The sequence below is a fragment of the Mastigoproctus giganteus genome, chromosome 11 (genome assembly GCF_048544385.1).
Source record: "Mastigoproctus giganteus isolate SK-2022 chromosome 11, ASM4854438v1, whole genome shotgun sequence".
NCBI classification, from domain to species: domain Eukaryota; kingdom Metazoa; phylum Arthropoda; class Arachnida; order Uropygi; family Thelyphonidae; genus Mastigoproctus; species Mastigoproctus giganteus.
The window spans coordinates 168,481,156-168,498,666 of NC_143585.1; the positions used below are offsets into that span (position 1 = coordinate 168,481,156).

General features: G+C 39.4%; 1 protein-coding gene across 1 annotated transcript in view; it reads left to right on the top strand.

The window, feature by feature from the left end:
* Apoltp (Apolipoprotein lipid transfer particle) overlaps nucleotides 1–17,511 on the top strand; it is a 168,578-nt gene that overhangs the window by 109,104 nt on the left and 41,963 nt on the right. Inside the window, exons 27-32 of the mRNA XM_090384611.1 lie at nucleotides 479–723; nucleotides 903–1,251; nucleotides 1,496–2,103; nucleotides 6,160–6,310; nucleotides 9,787–10,229; nucleotides 15,858–15,978. Of these exons, the coding sequence (XP_090240737.1) occupies nucleotides 479–723; nucleotides 903–1,251; nucleotides 1,496–2,103; nucleotides 6,160–6,310; nucleotides 9,787–10,229; nucleotides 15,858–15,978 (1,917 nt within the window). The remainder of the gene's footprint in view (nucleotides 1–478; nucleotides 724–902; nucleotides 1,252–1,495; nucleotides 2,104–6,159; nucleotides 6,311–9,786; nucleotides 10,230–15,857; nucleotides 15,979–17,511) is intronic.

Genomic DNA, 17,511 nt, shown 5'->3' on the forward strand with positions numbered 1-17,511 from the left:
AATGAGCACTGTTTATTAGCGAATGGCGGAGTTCCATCTGATAGCGGCTGCTTCCATTCATCATTATAAACGTGCAGTCCGAGGAGCGGTTGCTCGCTAATAATCTTGCACTTCAAACAGCTTTGAAGTCGACGCTTGAATGAACAAACGAACGAAAGAAAAAAAGGGGTTTAAGATTATATATAAACTGACGGGCACTAAAAAAGCAGGCTGTATAAAATCGTGATGGAACATGGAAATGACAAGAGCACAGCAGCAGTGTTCATAAAGTAAAGGGATCATTTATTGAAATGTTGAAAAAAAAAAATTCTTTTTTCGAGATCAATTAAGTACGAAACATCATCATGCAAACAAATAAATGAGTATAATTGAATATAAAAGGCATCACATCATTGAATTTATAGTTTCGTTCTTTATTACATTTAATTATCCATTATTTCGCCATGATATAATTCATTCGCATTATCTTATTTTGTAGATGCCGTGGGCTCTGCGATAGCATCGATATACGAACACCCCTATGTTTCGGCTCTATCGAGCTACTTCAGCAGAATTGCGGCCACCTTTAAGTCCTTCCGAGACTACACCATCCAACTGAGATTTTCTGATGTGGCGGACTTCATCCAGTCTACGGGCAACTTGGCACTCCAGTACTACAGCAATATTGTTAACCACCCCAATGTAGAGTACATCAGTGACGTCACCAATTGTGCTATGGAAAAGGTAAGGAACACCTCAGTTCAGTGGAAATATTTCCCATTTTTAGAAAACAGGAAAAAAAAATTAACAAAAGAGCCCCAGGTCAATTCAGTTCCTATACCTTGCACCTAAATTCGTCAATTGATTTACAGTATATCTTTTATATCGCAAAGTACTGAAAGCATTTATTTCTTTTATTGCAGAGCATCCAGATATATAGATACTTAGGGTTGGACTCGTTGATGAAATATTCCTTAAAAGCGGCTTTCCAGCAAGCAAGTAAGCTACTATTGGATGCAGGTCACAACGCTATTAACGACATTTATCGGCTACAAAGAATGCCGACATACGAAATAAAACCTGGCTCCATCAGTTTCCAATATACTCTTGTGGTTCCGGAATTCATCTTGAACGAAGCTGGTTTCAACTTTTTGCCAAGGTCGCAGCAGAGATTATTAGACTTCGTTAAGGAAAAGAGATTTAATCTGTGGGATCTCTACTACAGCATAAAACGACGCCTTGACAGAAGTAACTGGATCCCGCCTTTTAACAGTAAGTAATCTATGCATTCAACTACCGATGTTGATCATGACTAGCTTAAACTGAACGTTCATAAATATCCTCGGGGGTTAAAAATGGCGCACTGTGGCCTACATTGCTTATGCGCCTAAAACTCAAACAAACAAACGTGCACTAACTATAAAATTTTATTTCTTTGCTTTATTCAATTTTAGAACAGAGTACTGTATTTGTAGTATTCTGTCAACAAAGTAACTTTGTTTTCTCTTCCCGATAGCTTACGCCGTGATTGCAGGCAACCAACACTACATGACTTTCGATAAATTTTTCTTCGACTTCGCCGGCGAGTGCAGCTACCTGTTAGCTCGTGATTTCGTGGATGGCAACTTTACTGTCACCGTCAACTATGACAGCGACGGCCAGAAAATCATCAGAAAATCTATGACAGTCCTCAGTGATGGCAGGAAAATTGAAATCAGTTCCGACTACAAGGTCACCATCGACGACTTGAAGGTCGAACTACCTCAGAAGATCGACGGAACCACCATCAAGCGAGAGGGCGCAATTATTCACATACACAACGATCGGGAAGTCGACATTTTCTTCAACTTTATTCACGACATCTGCACCATAAAAATGTCGGGATTCTACTTTGGAAAGACTGCTGGTCTTTTCGGCACTTACGACTATGAGCCTTATCTGGACATGATGACGCCCGACAGGAGGATTGCAGACAACGTTGAGTCCTTTGCAAGTAGCTGGGAAGTTGGCAAACGGAAATGTAAACATAACAACGTGGCTGCTGTGGCATCCAATGATTACAGGGTCAAAGAAAAGTGCCGGGAATTGTTTAATAATAACGAATTCGCTTTCTGCCTGCCTCAGGTGAGTTGTCTATTTTCATACTTAGGAAAAAGAATTTAAATGTTCAAAATTTTAATAAATGTACTTCCACAAACATCATGAGCCGAAATGCATTGGAGAGGAAGATAGTTTACTGCATACGTTGATATTATTCTTCAAAAAATGCTCGGAAAAAAGCGCTTCGGTATATTTTTATTATTATTAACATCAGTTTATTAAGCACAAAAGAAACCATGGGTCACCCAGGGACGGCAATGTGCCAGAAGGTTGTGAAATTTACATACACCCTTCTGGTTTTTAACAGGCATAAAAAGACAGCAAATGAAAACATTATCAGATCCGAAATCCACACAGTATATGATGAAAATCTGTAGGAAATAACTGGAAGTTAAACATGTTATAAGTTGTTTTTCTTCACTTATTGTTTTGTACACGCCTGTTCAACAGGAATTTATAAATTAACTTTCTAAAATAACAGAAAGTTTAGTAGATTTGCTCAAGCCTAAGCATGCAAACGCGTCCTATAGTTAAAGGCGTAAAAGACCGACTCAAAATACAAATAATGATAAATTTTTCCTTTTTCCAAAATTAAAGGAATACAAACTTAAACTTCATACTATCATGAGCGAGGTGTATCCGAACAGTCGCACTAGATGTTCGACTAATCTTCAATAGTTGTTCATTTGCTTTTACATTCAGGTGTTTCACAGTATTGTATGCTGGATCCAACATGACATCCATTTTTTAGCTTGTTCACAAATGCGTAAAGAGCCTGCTGTCTTTATCGCGTCCGGTCCATCCGCGTGTAAAAACTCTCCTCGAAGTAGGCAGATTTTTATGTCATTTTATATTCCGTCCTTCGAAAAGACTTATCGAATTTTTAAATGTCATTAAAATTGAACCAATAGACATTCGGCATTTTATTTCTTTATTTTTGTTTCCCATAAGATTTTCAGTTATGTCTGTGCATAAATTGGAGTGTGATATTTTGGATTCTTCAGCATTATTCGATATGGAAAAGTCGGATGGACACCAAAACTGCAACATATATTTCATTGGTCTGTTGGAAGCGTTTAAGATATTTCCCCTGCCTCGATTTTTCCTCTTGCAAAAATATATTTATTCATTTATAATAAATGAATAAATATATTCATTTATATATAAATGAATAAATGAGTAAATAAATAAATAAATATTTCCAACAGTTGATCGACAAGGAAATGTCTGATCGATATCAACTTTTCAGAATATGTCTTTTTGGTCCATGGGTAGGTTTTAAGCATAATTCTAATTGCATACCCACCTTTCCTCCTCTCGCCTATGTAAATGCACACGAGGGGTGTTTGAAAAGTTAGTGGTCCGAGTATGAAGGAGTTATTGGGGGGTTTAGTAGCATGCTATATTTCAACATAGTCCCCTTTGAGGTCGTTCCCACCGATGCTGCAATGCGTTGATTCCAGCTGCAAAGAAAGGGCTTCCAGGAACACGTATCCACTGGTAAACCCTTCGTAAGCATATTACAGAAGTTTATACTTCTGCTATGCGTTATTTGATAATCGAAAGCGCCTGAAATGTAACGATCTGTTTTGTTTTATTATTTTTTTTTTCTTTGCTGATATATACAAATATACACCGCCAAAGCGATTTGCAGTGCTCGGCGGTCGGAGGTACTCTTCATTCCGAGACCTCATTTCCTTATATCAAACATTAAAATGCCCTTGCATTAAAGCTAATAACTTATTCGCAACTTTTACTTGGAAACCATTAACAATAACCATGTGTTTAAAAACCAGTTTGCGGAATTTTTATTGGAATAAAATCGTTCAAATTCTATTCGAATTATATTTTTTCGGGTTCCTGTTTTTCTGTCAGCTCTAGGCGGAGTGCCTAAAGGAAAATGAAAGCTGGCTAATGAAAAGGGAGCCCTGTATACTATTTTAAAAAAGCTATTTTAAATTGTAGAATCAGCAATGTGCATAAATAACCTTGGCGTATCAGCAACATCACATTTTTCCAGGAAGGTCAGACCGTACCTACTTTCTCAGAGACAAAGACGGATTATGGGCTCCTTTAAACTTTTATTTTTGTTCTGAAGCCTTCAAACAAGAAATAAACGACTGCACTTCGGAATTCCTGTGATCTGTCCTTAACCTGAGAAATATGGAAGTCATTATCATTTGTATTGGTGCAATACATAAGATGCATAACAGAGCATCCGTTCTCCAGATCTTCCACCTGCAGTAGGACCTGTAGCACGTGGGCGATTCCTTCACCTACCAGAAAATTCTGATACGGTTGTCATTATCTGACGATTGGCAAGCCAGAATACGATAGTGACTCTTACCAACCAAAATATCTCAGTGAGCTACTTTTCACTCAAGCTGAATGGAATGATATGGTGTGAATTGGGCCATATGGGTCGGATTCTAGGTATATTCTGGTTTTGAAAACCAGAATACACCAAGACGAATCCAGCTTTTGGGAGTTATTGTTGTTGGTTTTAAGTCGCACGGACTTAGGCTATGTTGCGCGAGTGTGTGTGTTATGTCTGCACGAGACAATATACATGTTGTGCAGGCTGAAGCATCCCGGAGTAACTCAAGGGGAGAGCCCCCCCCCTGAAATTGGTTAACTTCATCCTTGATTGAAGACGAATATAGAAATTCTGAGCGTGTACGAATTGCACATCGACCACAGAGTTAATGAATCATTCACTTTTCCTATTTTTGAAACAAGAACATGGGAGGGATATATCCCCTATCCAGCAAGGTTATTTGGATAACAATCCAAACGGATAAGTATTCCCTACCTAAGAAATGAGCCACCGTCACAAATTTTTAGAAATGAAAAGTCAATAATCACGAATCTATTTCAAGGTCACTATTTGAAGTGTCCTTGAAATAGTGAAATCAACGACACTATTTCAAGAATGCATAATCAGACTTCACTTTTTTTTTTTTTTTTTTTTTTTCCAGCTACATTTTGTTTCTGGTCGGTGTAGAAACACAAATTGGCATCACAAATGTTATTCGGAACTTCGGGAATATGAAAATGACTGTTAGAAGCACGCTAATTAATTTCAAAAGTTGGCTTGAAAAATGAACTTGAAAGTTCACTTTTACAATTCAATCCCACTTAAGCTACTTTCCCAAAAAGTCTTTGCTGTGTCAACAAAATTCAAGGAGAAAATTCACCAAGACATCCAGGATTAGGATTTTACTGGCGCAAAACCGACTAAGGCTATGGTGTGCCACGACCACCAAGACATCCAGGTAATGGAGAAAAAACAACCAAAAGAGGAGGAGGAGGAATGGCAAAAAAACTGAAAATTGTAAATTTAATCGTACATAACTTATAAAATTCAGGAAATCTTCACCTAAATACTAAAGGAATGAAAGTAAAATGAACCTTTGATCATTTTTGGAAATGTTTGAGAACATTACTATAAAATCAATATAACCAGCACAAAACAAGCAAATATGTTGTTCGTTTAGAGAAAATCCCCCATGCGATGGAACATTATTTTCGAAATTAGCATTGTTATGTTATTATTATACAAGTTATATTATTATGCTCATATTATTCCCATATGGCCCGATTTAATTAATGGTAGCATGAAAAATCTAAAGCAAAACAAGAACTTAAGTGGGCAGGGAAAACAGAAATTAATAAAAGGTTATGAATCTGCAGATTCGCTTTCGCCCGTTCTTAAATCATTTCGGATTAATGCAATTTTTTCTTGCCTTAAAAGTCGAGACGTCCCACCACGAATAGGCTTTCATTCGCTATTTGAGATGTGTAAATGGAAACAAATGTTTTGAAAAATGTTTTGTTAGTTAATAATACAGTACTTAAATAGGATATTAATAGCCTTTCACACGGTCAACTTCCACTTACTCTGCTACTCTGCGTTAACTCTAATTGAGGCATGATAGGAAACAATGATTTGCCACTCAGCCTCTGAAATGGCCCATTGTTTCCTATAAGCACCTCAGGTGGCGTGGATTTGACCGTGTGAAAGAATTGTAATTTGCTTCTGAACAACTGGTCTCATAATAGTTCATCTCTTTTCATTAGGTTTCACACGAACCTTATGAGCGCATGTGCATTAACGACCTCTCTTTGGTCTCGGAAAGCACGTACAACAGTGCTCTCTGTACATCCGCGGCAGCTTACGTGCAAGAGTGTAAGGAAGCAGGAATACCGCTGAAGATGCCAAACTCATGCAGTAAGTATCTCGTTTTTCGCCTTTGGTATGTATTTATGTATGTATACAACTTATGTTAATAAAGAATCTTATTATTATTCTATTAATGGGCGGCTCCTGGGACATTAGTTCAACACCCCCATGTCATTCTGTATAAATACAGGTCATTGTAAAGGCTGGATGTAGTGCTGGTGTGGGTCTGCGTTAGTGTAGTGTACGACTATGTTGTTCGTGTTGTCATCCAGCCACTTTTCTTCCAGGGGCGGCAATCCGAAGGATCACAAGCCGCCAACTCTGGCACACGACCATGCCACAATGAGGCGCAGTGGGAACAAAAATATGCGGAGGGTAGGTAGGCCTTTGCAAGCAAACACTGTCGGTCTTCAAAAGAAGACAGTGATTTTACACCCATAGGCGGATGACCTAACCCAGGTGTAACAATCAGAGAGATTGGCTCACTGAACAAATCTCACCCGAACCCAGAAAATAAAATAAGTAAATAAAAAAAATAAATAAATAAAATTGAGGGATGGGGAGTCCTTTAGTATTGTGCTTACAGAAATTGGGCAATCGCAACCAAGAACTTTTCATTACCACTTTCTCATATTAATAATAACAATAATCGACAAGGACCCCGGCGTGACATACGTCGCCAACTTGCCCCAGAAACAATACAGCGCACCACCGCTAGATATAGGGTTATCACCCAAACGGATTACACTCAAAGACATTGCCAGGTCTTCAGAATAGTATATCAGAAGCTACAGAAGAAATACCAATTACATTAATAGAGTTCCTGAAGTACACTGTGTTACAAGTACGAGAAGCGCACTATAGCCAGTGTAGCTTATGCGCCATTAACCACCCACAAGTACGATCATCAGGCCGTACTAGAGACCCCCACCCACAAGTTGTATCGCAGCGTCATAAGCACGCACAAGATGTTCCCGCACAACAGACTAAACATAACCTCCACTGACAAGAAGGAAAAGACTACTTACCTAATCGACATGTTAGATGCTGAAACCAGCAACCCCCAAGTAAAAGATGAAGTGCATGACAGGAAATCAGAGAGATTGGCATATAGAACAAATAACGACCATCCTGATCACCGTGCCAACCACCGGCATGGTGCCAAAGAGCTTACGTATGAACTTAGTAGCAATAAGCATCCCAAGAAACACCTACAAGGAACTCCAGAATGCCGCGATCCTGAAAACCTGTAGGATAGTCAGAACTCCTCAATCAATAATAGTAATCGGACATAACCATCCCATGTGCCTCGTACAAGTGCCCATTGCGGGATAGCAGAATCCCAGAGGAAGAAAGAAATAATAAACTACAGAAATGCGAGCCCTATGGAATGCATCAGGGAAAATCAGTCGGTAGAAACTACCAGATGAAGACGGGTAAAGAGATCGAAGCTATGCCAGAGGGAAAGACCTACAAATACCTTGGGGTGGTGCAAGCTAAACATCTCGAACAAGATCAAGGCCTGTCTAACCAAGAAATGCCATCAGAGAAGCTTGCTAAACAGAAGGAACGCAGTCAAAGCCATAAACACCTGCAAAAGTCCCAGTACTAAAGTACTCCTTCGGGACCATAGAGTGCACCAACACCGTGTTGGGGGAGATCTTGAATGAGGCCAGAATAATGATGACCAAGAACCGTGAACACAATCCGAAGGTGGCTGTCGAGAAACTGATGGAAAGGAGCAGGAAAGGGTTTGACAGACCACATCGAACAACAGAATAAGGCATTTAAAATCTGAAGGAAGGATTACTTTCAGAAAACTAAAACAACAATCTACCAAAGCCATAAGAGAGAGAGTCAAGAGGCACACCTCGTTCAACGTCAAAGAGGAGAGCCCCCCCCTAACCAGACGGAAAGATGGTCGATGGAAAGAAGGCACTACAATGACCTCCGTCAAGACTTTACTTAAGGTTTCCAACGCATGGCTGATCAGCGGGACGCTCCTCCTCGAGACCGAAGGATTCATGCTCACCATCCACAACCAGGTAATAAACACCTGTAAATTACTGGTGTTGATTACCTGGTTGTGGATGGATGTAGTTACTGGCAGTAACTACATCACAAAGGAACTCGAAGTGATAGATGACACATGTCGACAATCCTGCTTGAAGCCAGAAACAATCCAGCACATCCCTGCTGGATGCAGGGTACACTCACAGACAAGACCAGGTCGCCAGGAAAACACATCAGAAGCTAGGGAAGAAATATCCGTTGGAAGAAATAAAGAAACCATACCGTACTGCATTGCAAACCTCAGGTCGTGCCCGCGAACTGTACTGGGACCTTGCCATAAGAACAAACAAGTTGATTCTGCACAGCAATTAATTTTAAGTAAAACAAAACACTTTAAAATTATTTGAAAATTTCAACTAATTTTAAAGCGCTTTGGTTATTTATATATATTTACAGTAAAAAATTAATCAGGAAACATCTGTAATTACGAAAGACTTCTTACTAATGTTCCCTTCCATCTGAGATCGTAATGCTGCACCAGATGACTTTTTTTCTGCTTTTAAGTTTTTCTACTTCACCCGGTACTCTTTTAATCCAGTACATTAAAACCACCTCTACTTGATAGCCCTTAACACTGCGAGGCCAGTCACAGCCATCCTTTCGCGATGCCTGTGCATCATGGTGTTTAGAAAATGATTTTCATACGAACTTAATCAGTCACGTTTCAATTACATGCGTACATATTTTTTATTATTATTTTTTTTTATATTTTTTTTTAACGCGAAGCTTAACAGGTCGACTTCTTCTGCGAGGTAAAGGCCGCGGTGAACATGAGAAATTTATGGAATCTATTAAACCTGTTATTAAAATAATAAACCAGAAATTAACCTATTAAAACTGAGATCGAAATTCTATAAATACGTGCAAAGTTTGAAACATTTGTGAGATTGAAAAAAGTGATTTTTCAGTAACGTGTGTCCTAGAAGGTCGCGTAAAAACAAGCGCACAAAAAAAACAAAGTTTAGAAAGAACACTACGGAATACTGACGTATAAAACGTCGATTATGACCAAGTTTGACCGAGAATGACCTCAAAAGATGCAAAAACAGAATGTTACCCAAAAGGGAGTCTTAAATCATAATTCGCGTTTCTCATAGTCAGAGTTAGATCAGAAGCCCGTCCGAAACTATGGAAAATGCTTGCGGCGAAGCAGTTTTCCTTTTTAAAATTATCCGAAAAAAATAAAATGAAATAGTTAATTCCAAATTCAGCAGCTCGTACGTTGGTGAACCTTTGTTCTAGTAGACTACGAGTCTACACAGCACGTTTTTCTTTTTTTTTTTTTAATGGTACCTTGGAAGTGGAGTCACCTGGCTAGTGCAGCGTTCACCGAAGTATGTGAAAATTTATTAAAGTATGAATAAAATGAAATAAATAGATGAACAGAGTTCCTTCCTTGAAATATTTAATTCCTGTTAACGATTTTAAGAGTTTTCATGTTTCAATTGCAGCGCGCTGTGAAAAGCACGACGGGACCATGATGGAAGTTGGAGACGCCATCAAGTTCACTAGAGAGGATGCGATCAACTCTGCCGACATCGTGTTCATTGTGGAAGAGCAAGAGTGCAACAGAGGCATTATGAGGACGTTGAGCAAACTAGCATTTGGAATCGAAGACAGCTTTAAGCAAAAAGGTTATCGCAACATTCGCTATGCAGTCATCGGCTTCGGCGGCGACAATGTGCACGTGGCCCCTCACATCCATACCATCGATGGACAAATATTTGGCAACATCAGAGCAGTTGAGTCAGCATTTTCGAGTCTAACCATCGGGTCCAGCCGGACGAATATCATCGATGCCCTCAGATATGCAGCAAACCTCCCATTCCGCGCGGGTGTCACGAAGAGCTTCATCCTGGCCAAGTGCACTATATGCAAGGCGGAAGACGTCAAGGTAAGATTACGCGCTTACACACCTTTTAGGATAGAGTGTGCGATATCAGTTGTAAGAAAAAGATGATAATCCTGGGCATCCCAACCGTTTTAAGTGGAATCCTGAAAATCAAACTTTGGAGGGTCGTGCTATTCACGACCCTCCAAAAAAAAAAAGGAGGGTGTTTCCATTAATTAAACTGACAAGCCCATTTTATATTTAAGAGACATGATAATTTACGATGCTTGCGTCTGACTCTCGTATCACAGGCGATAGAAGTATATAATTGTTTAACAATTATAAATTGGCCGTTTATTCATCTCAATGTTTTTGTAACGGCGTCATCCCACTAAAGTGCGTCATTAACAGCGTGGCACACAATCATATCGACACTCGGGCAAGGTAAAGTAAGACGAATCCACTTATAAGCGCGCACTTGGAGAAAGGCGCCTAAATTCGCTCTTCGAATCCGGCCAAACCAAAGTAGTAATAAGAAAGAATAATTTCAAAGATCAGACTTAAAACAACTGAGACTAGTCATTACACTGAAAGGACAGATTTAATGGGATACCTGGTTCCTAGGCAACGCGACGCTGTCACATATAGGTACACTGCATCACTGCATTCACGTAGACGATAATTCGATGTCAGTATGGATAAACGTCGTGAGTTAACCGACACTGAACGAGGGATGATAGCGGGTGTCCGACGCATGGGTCACTCTATCGCGGAGATAGTACAGAAATTGCACTATCCCTATTCGACAGTATCAAGAGCGTATCGGGAATACGCCATTTCCGGAATAACATCTCATCGTGGACAGCGCTGTGGGAGCAGAAAGGTGGTGGATGAACGTGGCCGTCGAAGTCTGTCTCGCATTGTTTCAGCCAACCGGAGAGCGACAGTGGCACAAATCACCACCGATTTCAACGACAGAGGTGCCAGAAACGTCTCCACCAAGACCATCATCAGGCGATCATCAGTCGCAATAGGTTATGGGAGCACCATGGGATAGTCGCCCCATTCACCGGATATGAACCCTCTGTAGAGCATCTTTGGGATGCTGTGGAAAGGTCCGTTCGAGCTTTGCATCCTCCACCCAAGAATGCGACGGAATTATGGACAGCGATGCAGCAGGCATGGATGGAAATACCTGTGGAACGCTTTTGTGAACTAGTGGACGCAATACCTCGCCGTGTGACTGCCCTTATCCGGGCGAAAGGTGGGCCTACCTGTTACTAGCTAGGTACCCCATGATTTCTGTCCACTCAATGTACATGATTTTCCAGTTTAATCGTAACACTGTACTCGTGGAGGTGTGTTGTTTTTTTTTTTTTTTTTTTGATAAGGAGCTACTTATGGACAATTTCACTTATCAAGACATCAACAATTATAAAATCTCCAATGAAAATACTTTAGCTGATGAAAAGGCAGATTAGAAATAAACACTTAATATTATTAATTGTTTTATTCACTTTCTTCATTTTCTCACACTAATCAAGGATGATGGAATTAGAAAAATTCCAGCGATATCTTGATTTCTAGGAACTCAAAACCTCTGGTTCCACTCAAACTCGAGATTTATAAACTTACTGCATTGCTGACCCAACTCGGACACCTCTGCCAAGAAACTCAGCGTAAGGCTTCCAGTTGTTCCACTGATGGCATCTAAAGAAGCCATTAGTGGAGCTGTACCAATTTTTTCGCTGTTAGCAATGAGATCCTTGACCGAGTATGAGCAGAAATCAAGTAATGATATGTTTAATGACACATACATTGAAGTTATGTAATACCGTTAATACATTTGAGACGAAAAAGTTTGCGAATCAAATAAAGAAAAAGTTAGCCCAAATATGGAAAATGTACAGTAAGAACTCTTTTTTTCGCAAATCCGCTTACAAAAGCCCGCCATATATCTGTGGAAAAGTTTTTAAAAGTGCATCCATAAAACCTGAGATCGCATCCTTACATAATAATCTAAATGAAACCAAGCATTGTATTTCTCTTTGATCAGCTTGCCATGCATGCCCGATCACACGCACTCGTAGAAATATTAGGGGATGAAAGAAGAAAAATCTGTTTATTCTAGAGGATGTATTTTCGAAGAATTTCCCCGAAGAGCTGGGGGGGGGGGGTCCTTCGAAAGAAGGATTTAACAATTTGCACCCATAATGAGAAAAATGTGTTACATATCCAAAGCTGCGTATTTGTGACGTCTGTAAATTGAGATGCCCGATTTTATTTCCGCATAATGATCACTAATCGATGATAAAAAAAAAAAAAAAAAAATGGTAGGTCAGCTACTTTATTATTGGTGATCTACTATTCCGACAACTGCACACTTTCTTCGTACCCTAAATTATGCAAATTACTGTAGCTCAGCTAAAAACTCAAAGCGTTTTATATACCTTATCTTGTCACTGGCTCTGTCATCAAATTTGCCACTTTTTCAGTCACTTCTAATAGAGACAGAAAGCTGAAATTTTGTACATATTCGTAATTCGCGTGGCAATGCATTCTATGAAAATTTGAGCTAAATCCATCAAGCGATGCCGTACAGCCATTGCATGTCATATATATTGGCTACCCGGATTTATACCTAATTTAGATTTCGGACCTTTTCCCCAATTATATGATTAGAAGGATGTAATTTTGAAGATGATCTCTTTTGACGTAATCATACTTTATTTATAAAAAAATGCATGAAAATTTCTATTCATAAAAAATAAGAAAAAATAATATAAAAAACAAGTTTTTTCAAAAATATACCTTAATTCCAATAAAGGTATATTTTTGAAAGACTTGTTTTTATATTATTTTTTATTTATAATATTCTGTTAGCTTTAGGCCATTTTGTCGTCTGGAACTCTTGTCATATTTGGGCTGAAATTTTTGAATTTGATGTTAAAATTGAACTAAATATTGCCGTTTAAATTTTTACCATTTATAATTTAAAATTTACGTAACCAACCGTTTTTTTTTCCTCAATGGGGAAAGTTGTTCCTAGTTCTAAAACATCGGTGTACTTCTGTAAACAAAGTAAATAAATTTTAACATAACTGCCCCTATACAGGGGCATGTTATATGTCGCATCTCCTCTTGAAAATAATGCCACTGAAATCTAAGGAAAGTAGGTGGCAGGACCCGCCAGAGTTACAAATATTGGTAACACCCGGCCGGCCTCCCCGTGGCTGGTATTGGTAACATCGAATCTCACTAGGGGCCCGGCGGCTAACAGGCCAAACGAACAATGGGCACAACATACCCCACACACTTATAAATGGGAGAAATCCCAGGAGCCATCAGACCCTCAACGTACCTAATACGTAATGGCAAAAGGAAAACATTCAAGAGAATTACTTTCTTAAAAAAAATTGTGGTGGAGAGCAGCAATTTCATGAAAAAGAAGTTTTTTTTTTGGGGGGGGGGTGAACAAGTACGCAATAATAAATTCATTGTTAGTAAATAAAAATGAAATAAATCAAACGGGAAAGGATACTTTGGAGTTTAACTTTGCGATTTTGGCCATTTGTTATCAACGATCAGGCATCAGCAGTGGCGTATCCAGGTATCACCGTAAGGGGGGGGGGGCATGGCGACCAGGCTTTAAGTTTTTTTTTTTAGAACGCCTCCTGCGTTCTTTTTCTTGAATTGAAAACTTTTGGTTAAGGGGGACATATGCCCTTCTGCCCACTCCTGGTTATCAGTAATGTTCAACAAGACTATACGGCTGCTGCCATTATTTCCACAAATGTAAGTAATGCAACAAACGAAATTTAAGTAAATTTAATATTATAACAAAACACTACAAAAATAATTTATAACATTATTTACTGGAGAGACTGTATGCAGCGTAGTTTCGAAAGAGAGCCAACATGCGCTTTAAATGTTATTCATAAACTCGATCTGGCTCCCTCTGTCACAAGAATGTAACTTACGTTATAAATTAGAACTCACCTCCATTCTTTTAGAATGGTGCTAACTTCAAAGCATGCAATACCTATTCTCTCTTTTGAGATAGTATGAATTGCCAATGGGCGTTTCGTGCAATTTTGCCAAAATCCAAAATGTGAGAGATCGGAAGAACGTGATGGCCAAGACACATCACCCCCATATCCCATACAATGGCCTTCAAAATATGCATCGTACCCATTCTTGTACCGCTACGATATTTTGTGAGGTTGGGCATCGTCCTGCTGGAACTAAAGATGTCGGGCGTCGAACTTTACAGTACTTTTTACCAGTCAGCCAGATACATTAACGCGAAGTGCCCACTTCCCATAAGGACGCCCAAGGGACTGTTCCAGGCCTCCCGCTATATGAGTGTACAAGTGGCGGGCAAGGAGCAAAACAACCCACCGGATTGGTGCGAAACCTTTGGTGAGTGAATGCAAGGATAAACCGACAAGGCGAGGAGAGACGTATGGGAGACAATGCAGAGCACTTTGAAGCAGGGCGATTCTACATGTCCTCCATCGAGTGGGGGATCGCAGCAGATGCTGATTCAACATTCCTTTCTGACTTACATCGCAGGTATCTGCGTCTCATTCGGTGAACGAGAGATGAATAGCGAATGACTCCAAGAAGGCCACGTATCGTGAAGATGGAAGGGTGGGTGTGTGGTAAAAAGACCCTACATTCGTTCTGCAGTTGGAGCAGGTTGGCGAATGTTTGACTATAATATGCGTGCAAGCATGTTTATAACGAACGATCGCTCCATCATTGCCGACAATGTGCACAGGATATCCCTGCTTAAGGAGGACACTCACTGACGATCATGGCGCCTTCAAGTAGGATACCACAGAGCCAGACGTGTGCATAAATGCAAAATGTGTTAAGTGTCTAACAGCAACAGGTGTTTCCCCCATCTCTGCGTTGCTTGCATTGTGGGTGTACCAGTTCACTGGGAATTTAAAAGTGTGTGGAACATGTGAGTGTGTAATGTTATGTACGTTCTTCCTCTGACCATTTAGCGGCTGGATCCCTGCTGAGGCCCAACGTTGCCTGCACTTGACTCTGTTGCTGAACATGAAGATTTTCCCATCCGGTGACCCCAATCCCCTCATTCGAAACCCTCACTGACTATCTGTGGATAAGATCGCCATACTAAACAGATAGCGTGGCAACCCCCACCCCACCCCACACTGGAACGTGGCATTGCAAGGTGTTTAAAGCCATTCTGCGAACCGATGGGCACGACTCGACATTAAATATTTCAATATCCTTTCAACCGTATTTGCAATTTATTACAGATGGCAATTGGCATATTTGGAGATCTGTTAAACTGAAATTTACGTAAAGCTGCTCAGCTACAGTTAACTCGACAAGTAGATTACTAATTAATTAATCGGAAATTCGATTTTCGAGCTGTGTGCAATTTAAACCGCCAAAATACTACTTCCCCGACATCCACGGAACTGACTTTTTTTTTTCTTTTTTTTTTTTTTTTTGGAGATGAGACGGGGGAGGGTGCATACCAGATAAAATACTCCTAAATAATGGCAAGCGAAAAGAATTTATCGTTAACTAAGGTTTTCACTTGGAACGCCGTGTATTAGAAACATCTGGCTCTTTTTGTGTACTTGTACAGATTATTCAGAATTTTTACTTAAGTAAAACGTTTAAAATGAACTTTTTTTTTTTTTTCAGGCTAAATACAGCGAAATGTTGCGCACTTTGCTGGATGGGGACATCACGCTACACGTACTAAGCGAGCAACGATACGACACCAAGACAGCATCCAAGAAAACGAAAGTCAGCAAAGTAATTGGTAAGTTGTGTGATAAATAAAAAATAAATAATTTCAATCCTGTCATAATTTTAAGTATGTTTTTAAACAAGTCCAATCCCTATCTCTAAAATTGGAAGTTCACAATATATATAAATAAAAAAAAAAGCTCCGTTCCGCAAAAGGATAACTAAATTGTCCCATGTAAACAGCACACCCAACTTTTAAACGCGATTCTTAACGCATTCTTTAAATTAATTTTATTAATTCATTTAATGTTTTTTTATTAATTCTTTTAAATGCAATTAAAGGGTAAAAGTAACTTCAACTATCGAACTGTGCAAGTTCTGGAAAAGCACAAACCAGAAAACCCCTGTAGAATCAGTTCATCTCGATAGCAACAAACCTCGTTTTTAAATTCATATCTCTACAGATTTTGTTTTGTTATTTGGTTTTTAGGAGCATTAGCAACTAAAGCTATTCTGAAATGGGTGGCATTGTCTCATCTTCCTGATTACAAGACCAATGAGGAATTTCTCCGTCCCAGAGTATAAACAGGAAATTTATTTATTTAATACAGACAGAATGTAAGCCTGTCTTAATAATAAACAGAATATAAGGAAAAGGAGGGATGCATAAATTGACAGGTGCCCCCTTACCCCCTCGCTACGCCATTGTCGATAGGCTCGTTCAAAGTTCACCCCGCCTCGTTCCTCAATTCACAACTTACCCACAGTAGAAAGTGCCTCAGCTAAGATTTTTCGCCGGCAGTTTTTGTGAGATTTAAATTATCTGAAGAGGTAAAGGAAAACGGCTATACTCCATTTTATAGGTACACCTTGTCATGGGCATGGCCGAAGAACGGAGTGATTGTCTGGTCGAGTTCTGCGATTGGGTCATTACTGTTGTTGTTAGATTTGTTGGTGCATCAGCAACTAAGGCTATAATAATGCACTAATTATTGTCTGATATTTTCTTACAGGTGATAGGCGTTCAGATATGGTGATATTTATCAATTTTAAAAAAATAAAAATGTCATCCATGTTCTCTCGATCTCCTAGGACACTCTAATGGCTGCAATTATGAAAATGAGGAAAAAACTGTTTTCCGTTCTTTTTGATCTATAGCGGGCATTCTATGATGATATGCTTTACTGTGTATGAGTATAAATAGTTAGGGCATTGTTTGTTAGTAGATAGCTATGAGTGAGGAATGTATTACCAATGTGCGTAATCTGATCTGGCTAGAATGGTTTTTTCCTTTCTGTTTCGTCTGAGGCTGGATTGCCACTGTTGGGATTCTCTCTTGATTTCAAAAAGTTTGTTACTTGTTTGATATTTCCACATTCGTGACTACCGTTCTTTATATGTCTGTTTGATAATGGATTTATGATCACTATAAGGAGTTTTGAAAGTAGATGGCATCACATTTGTAGCAATTTTAGCAGTTAAATCTGCTTGCTCGTTTCCTAGGATTCCAATGTGTCCTGGGATCCAACAAAATATTACGAGCTGTCCATGAAGTTCTAGTAACTTAGCCCAAATTTTCTGTATCAGCGGATGATTGGGAAGAATT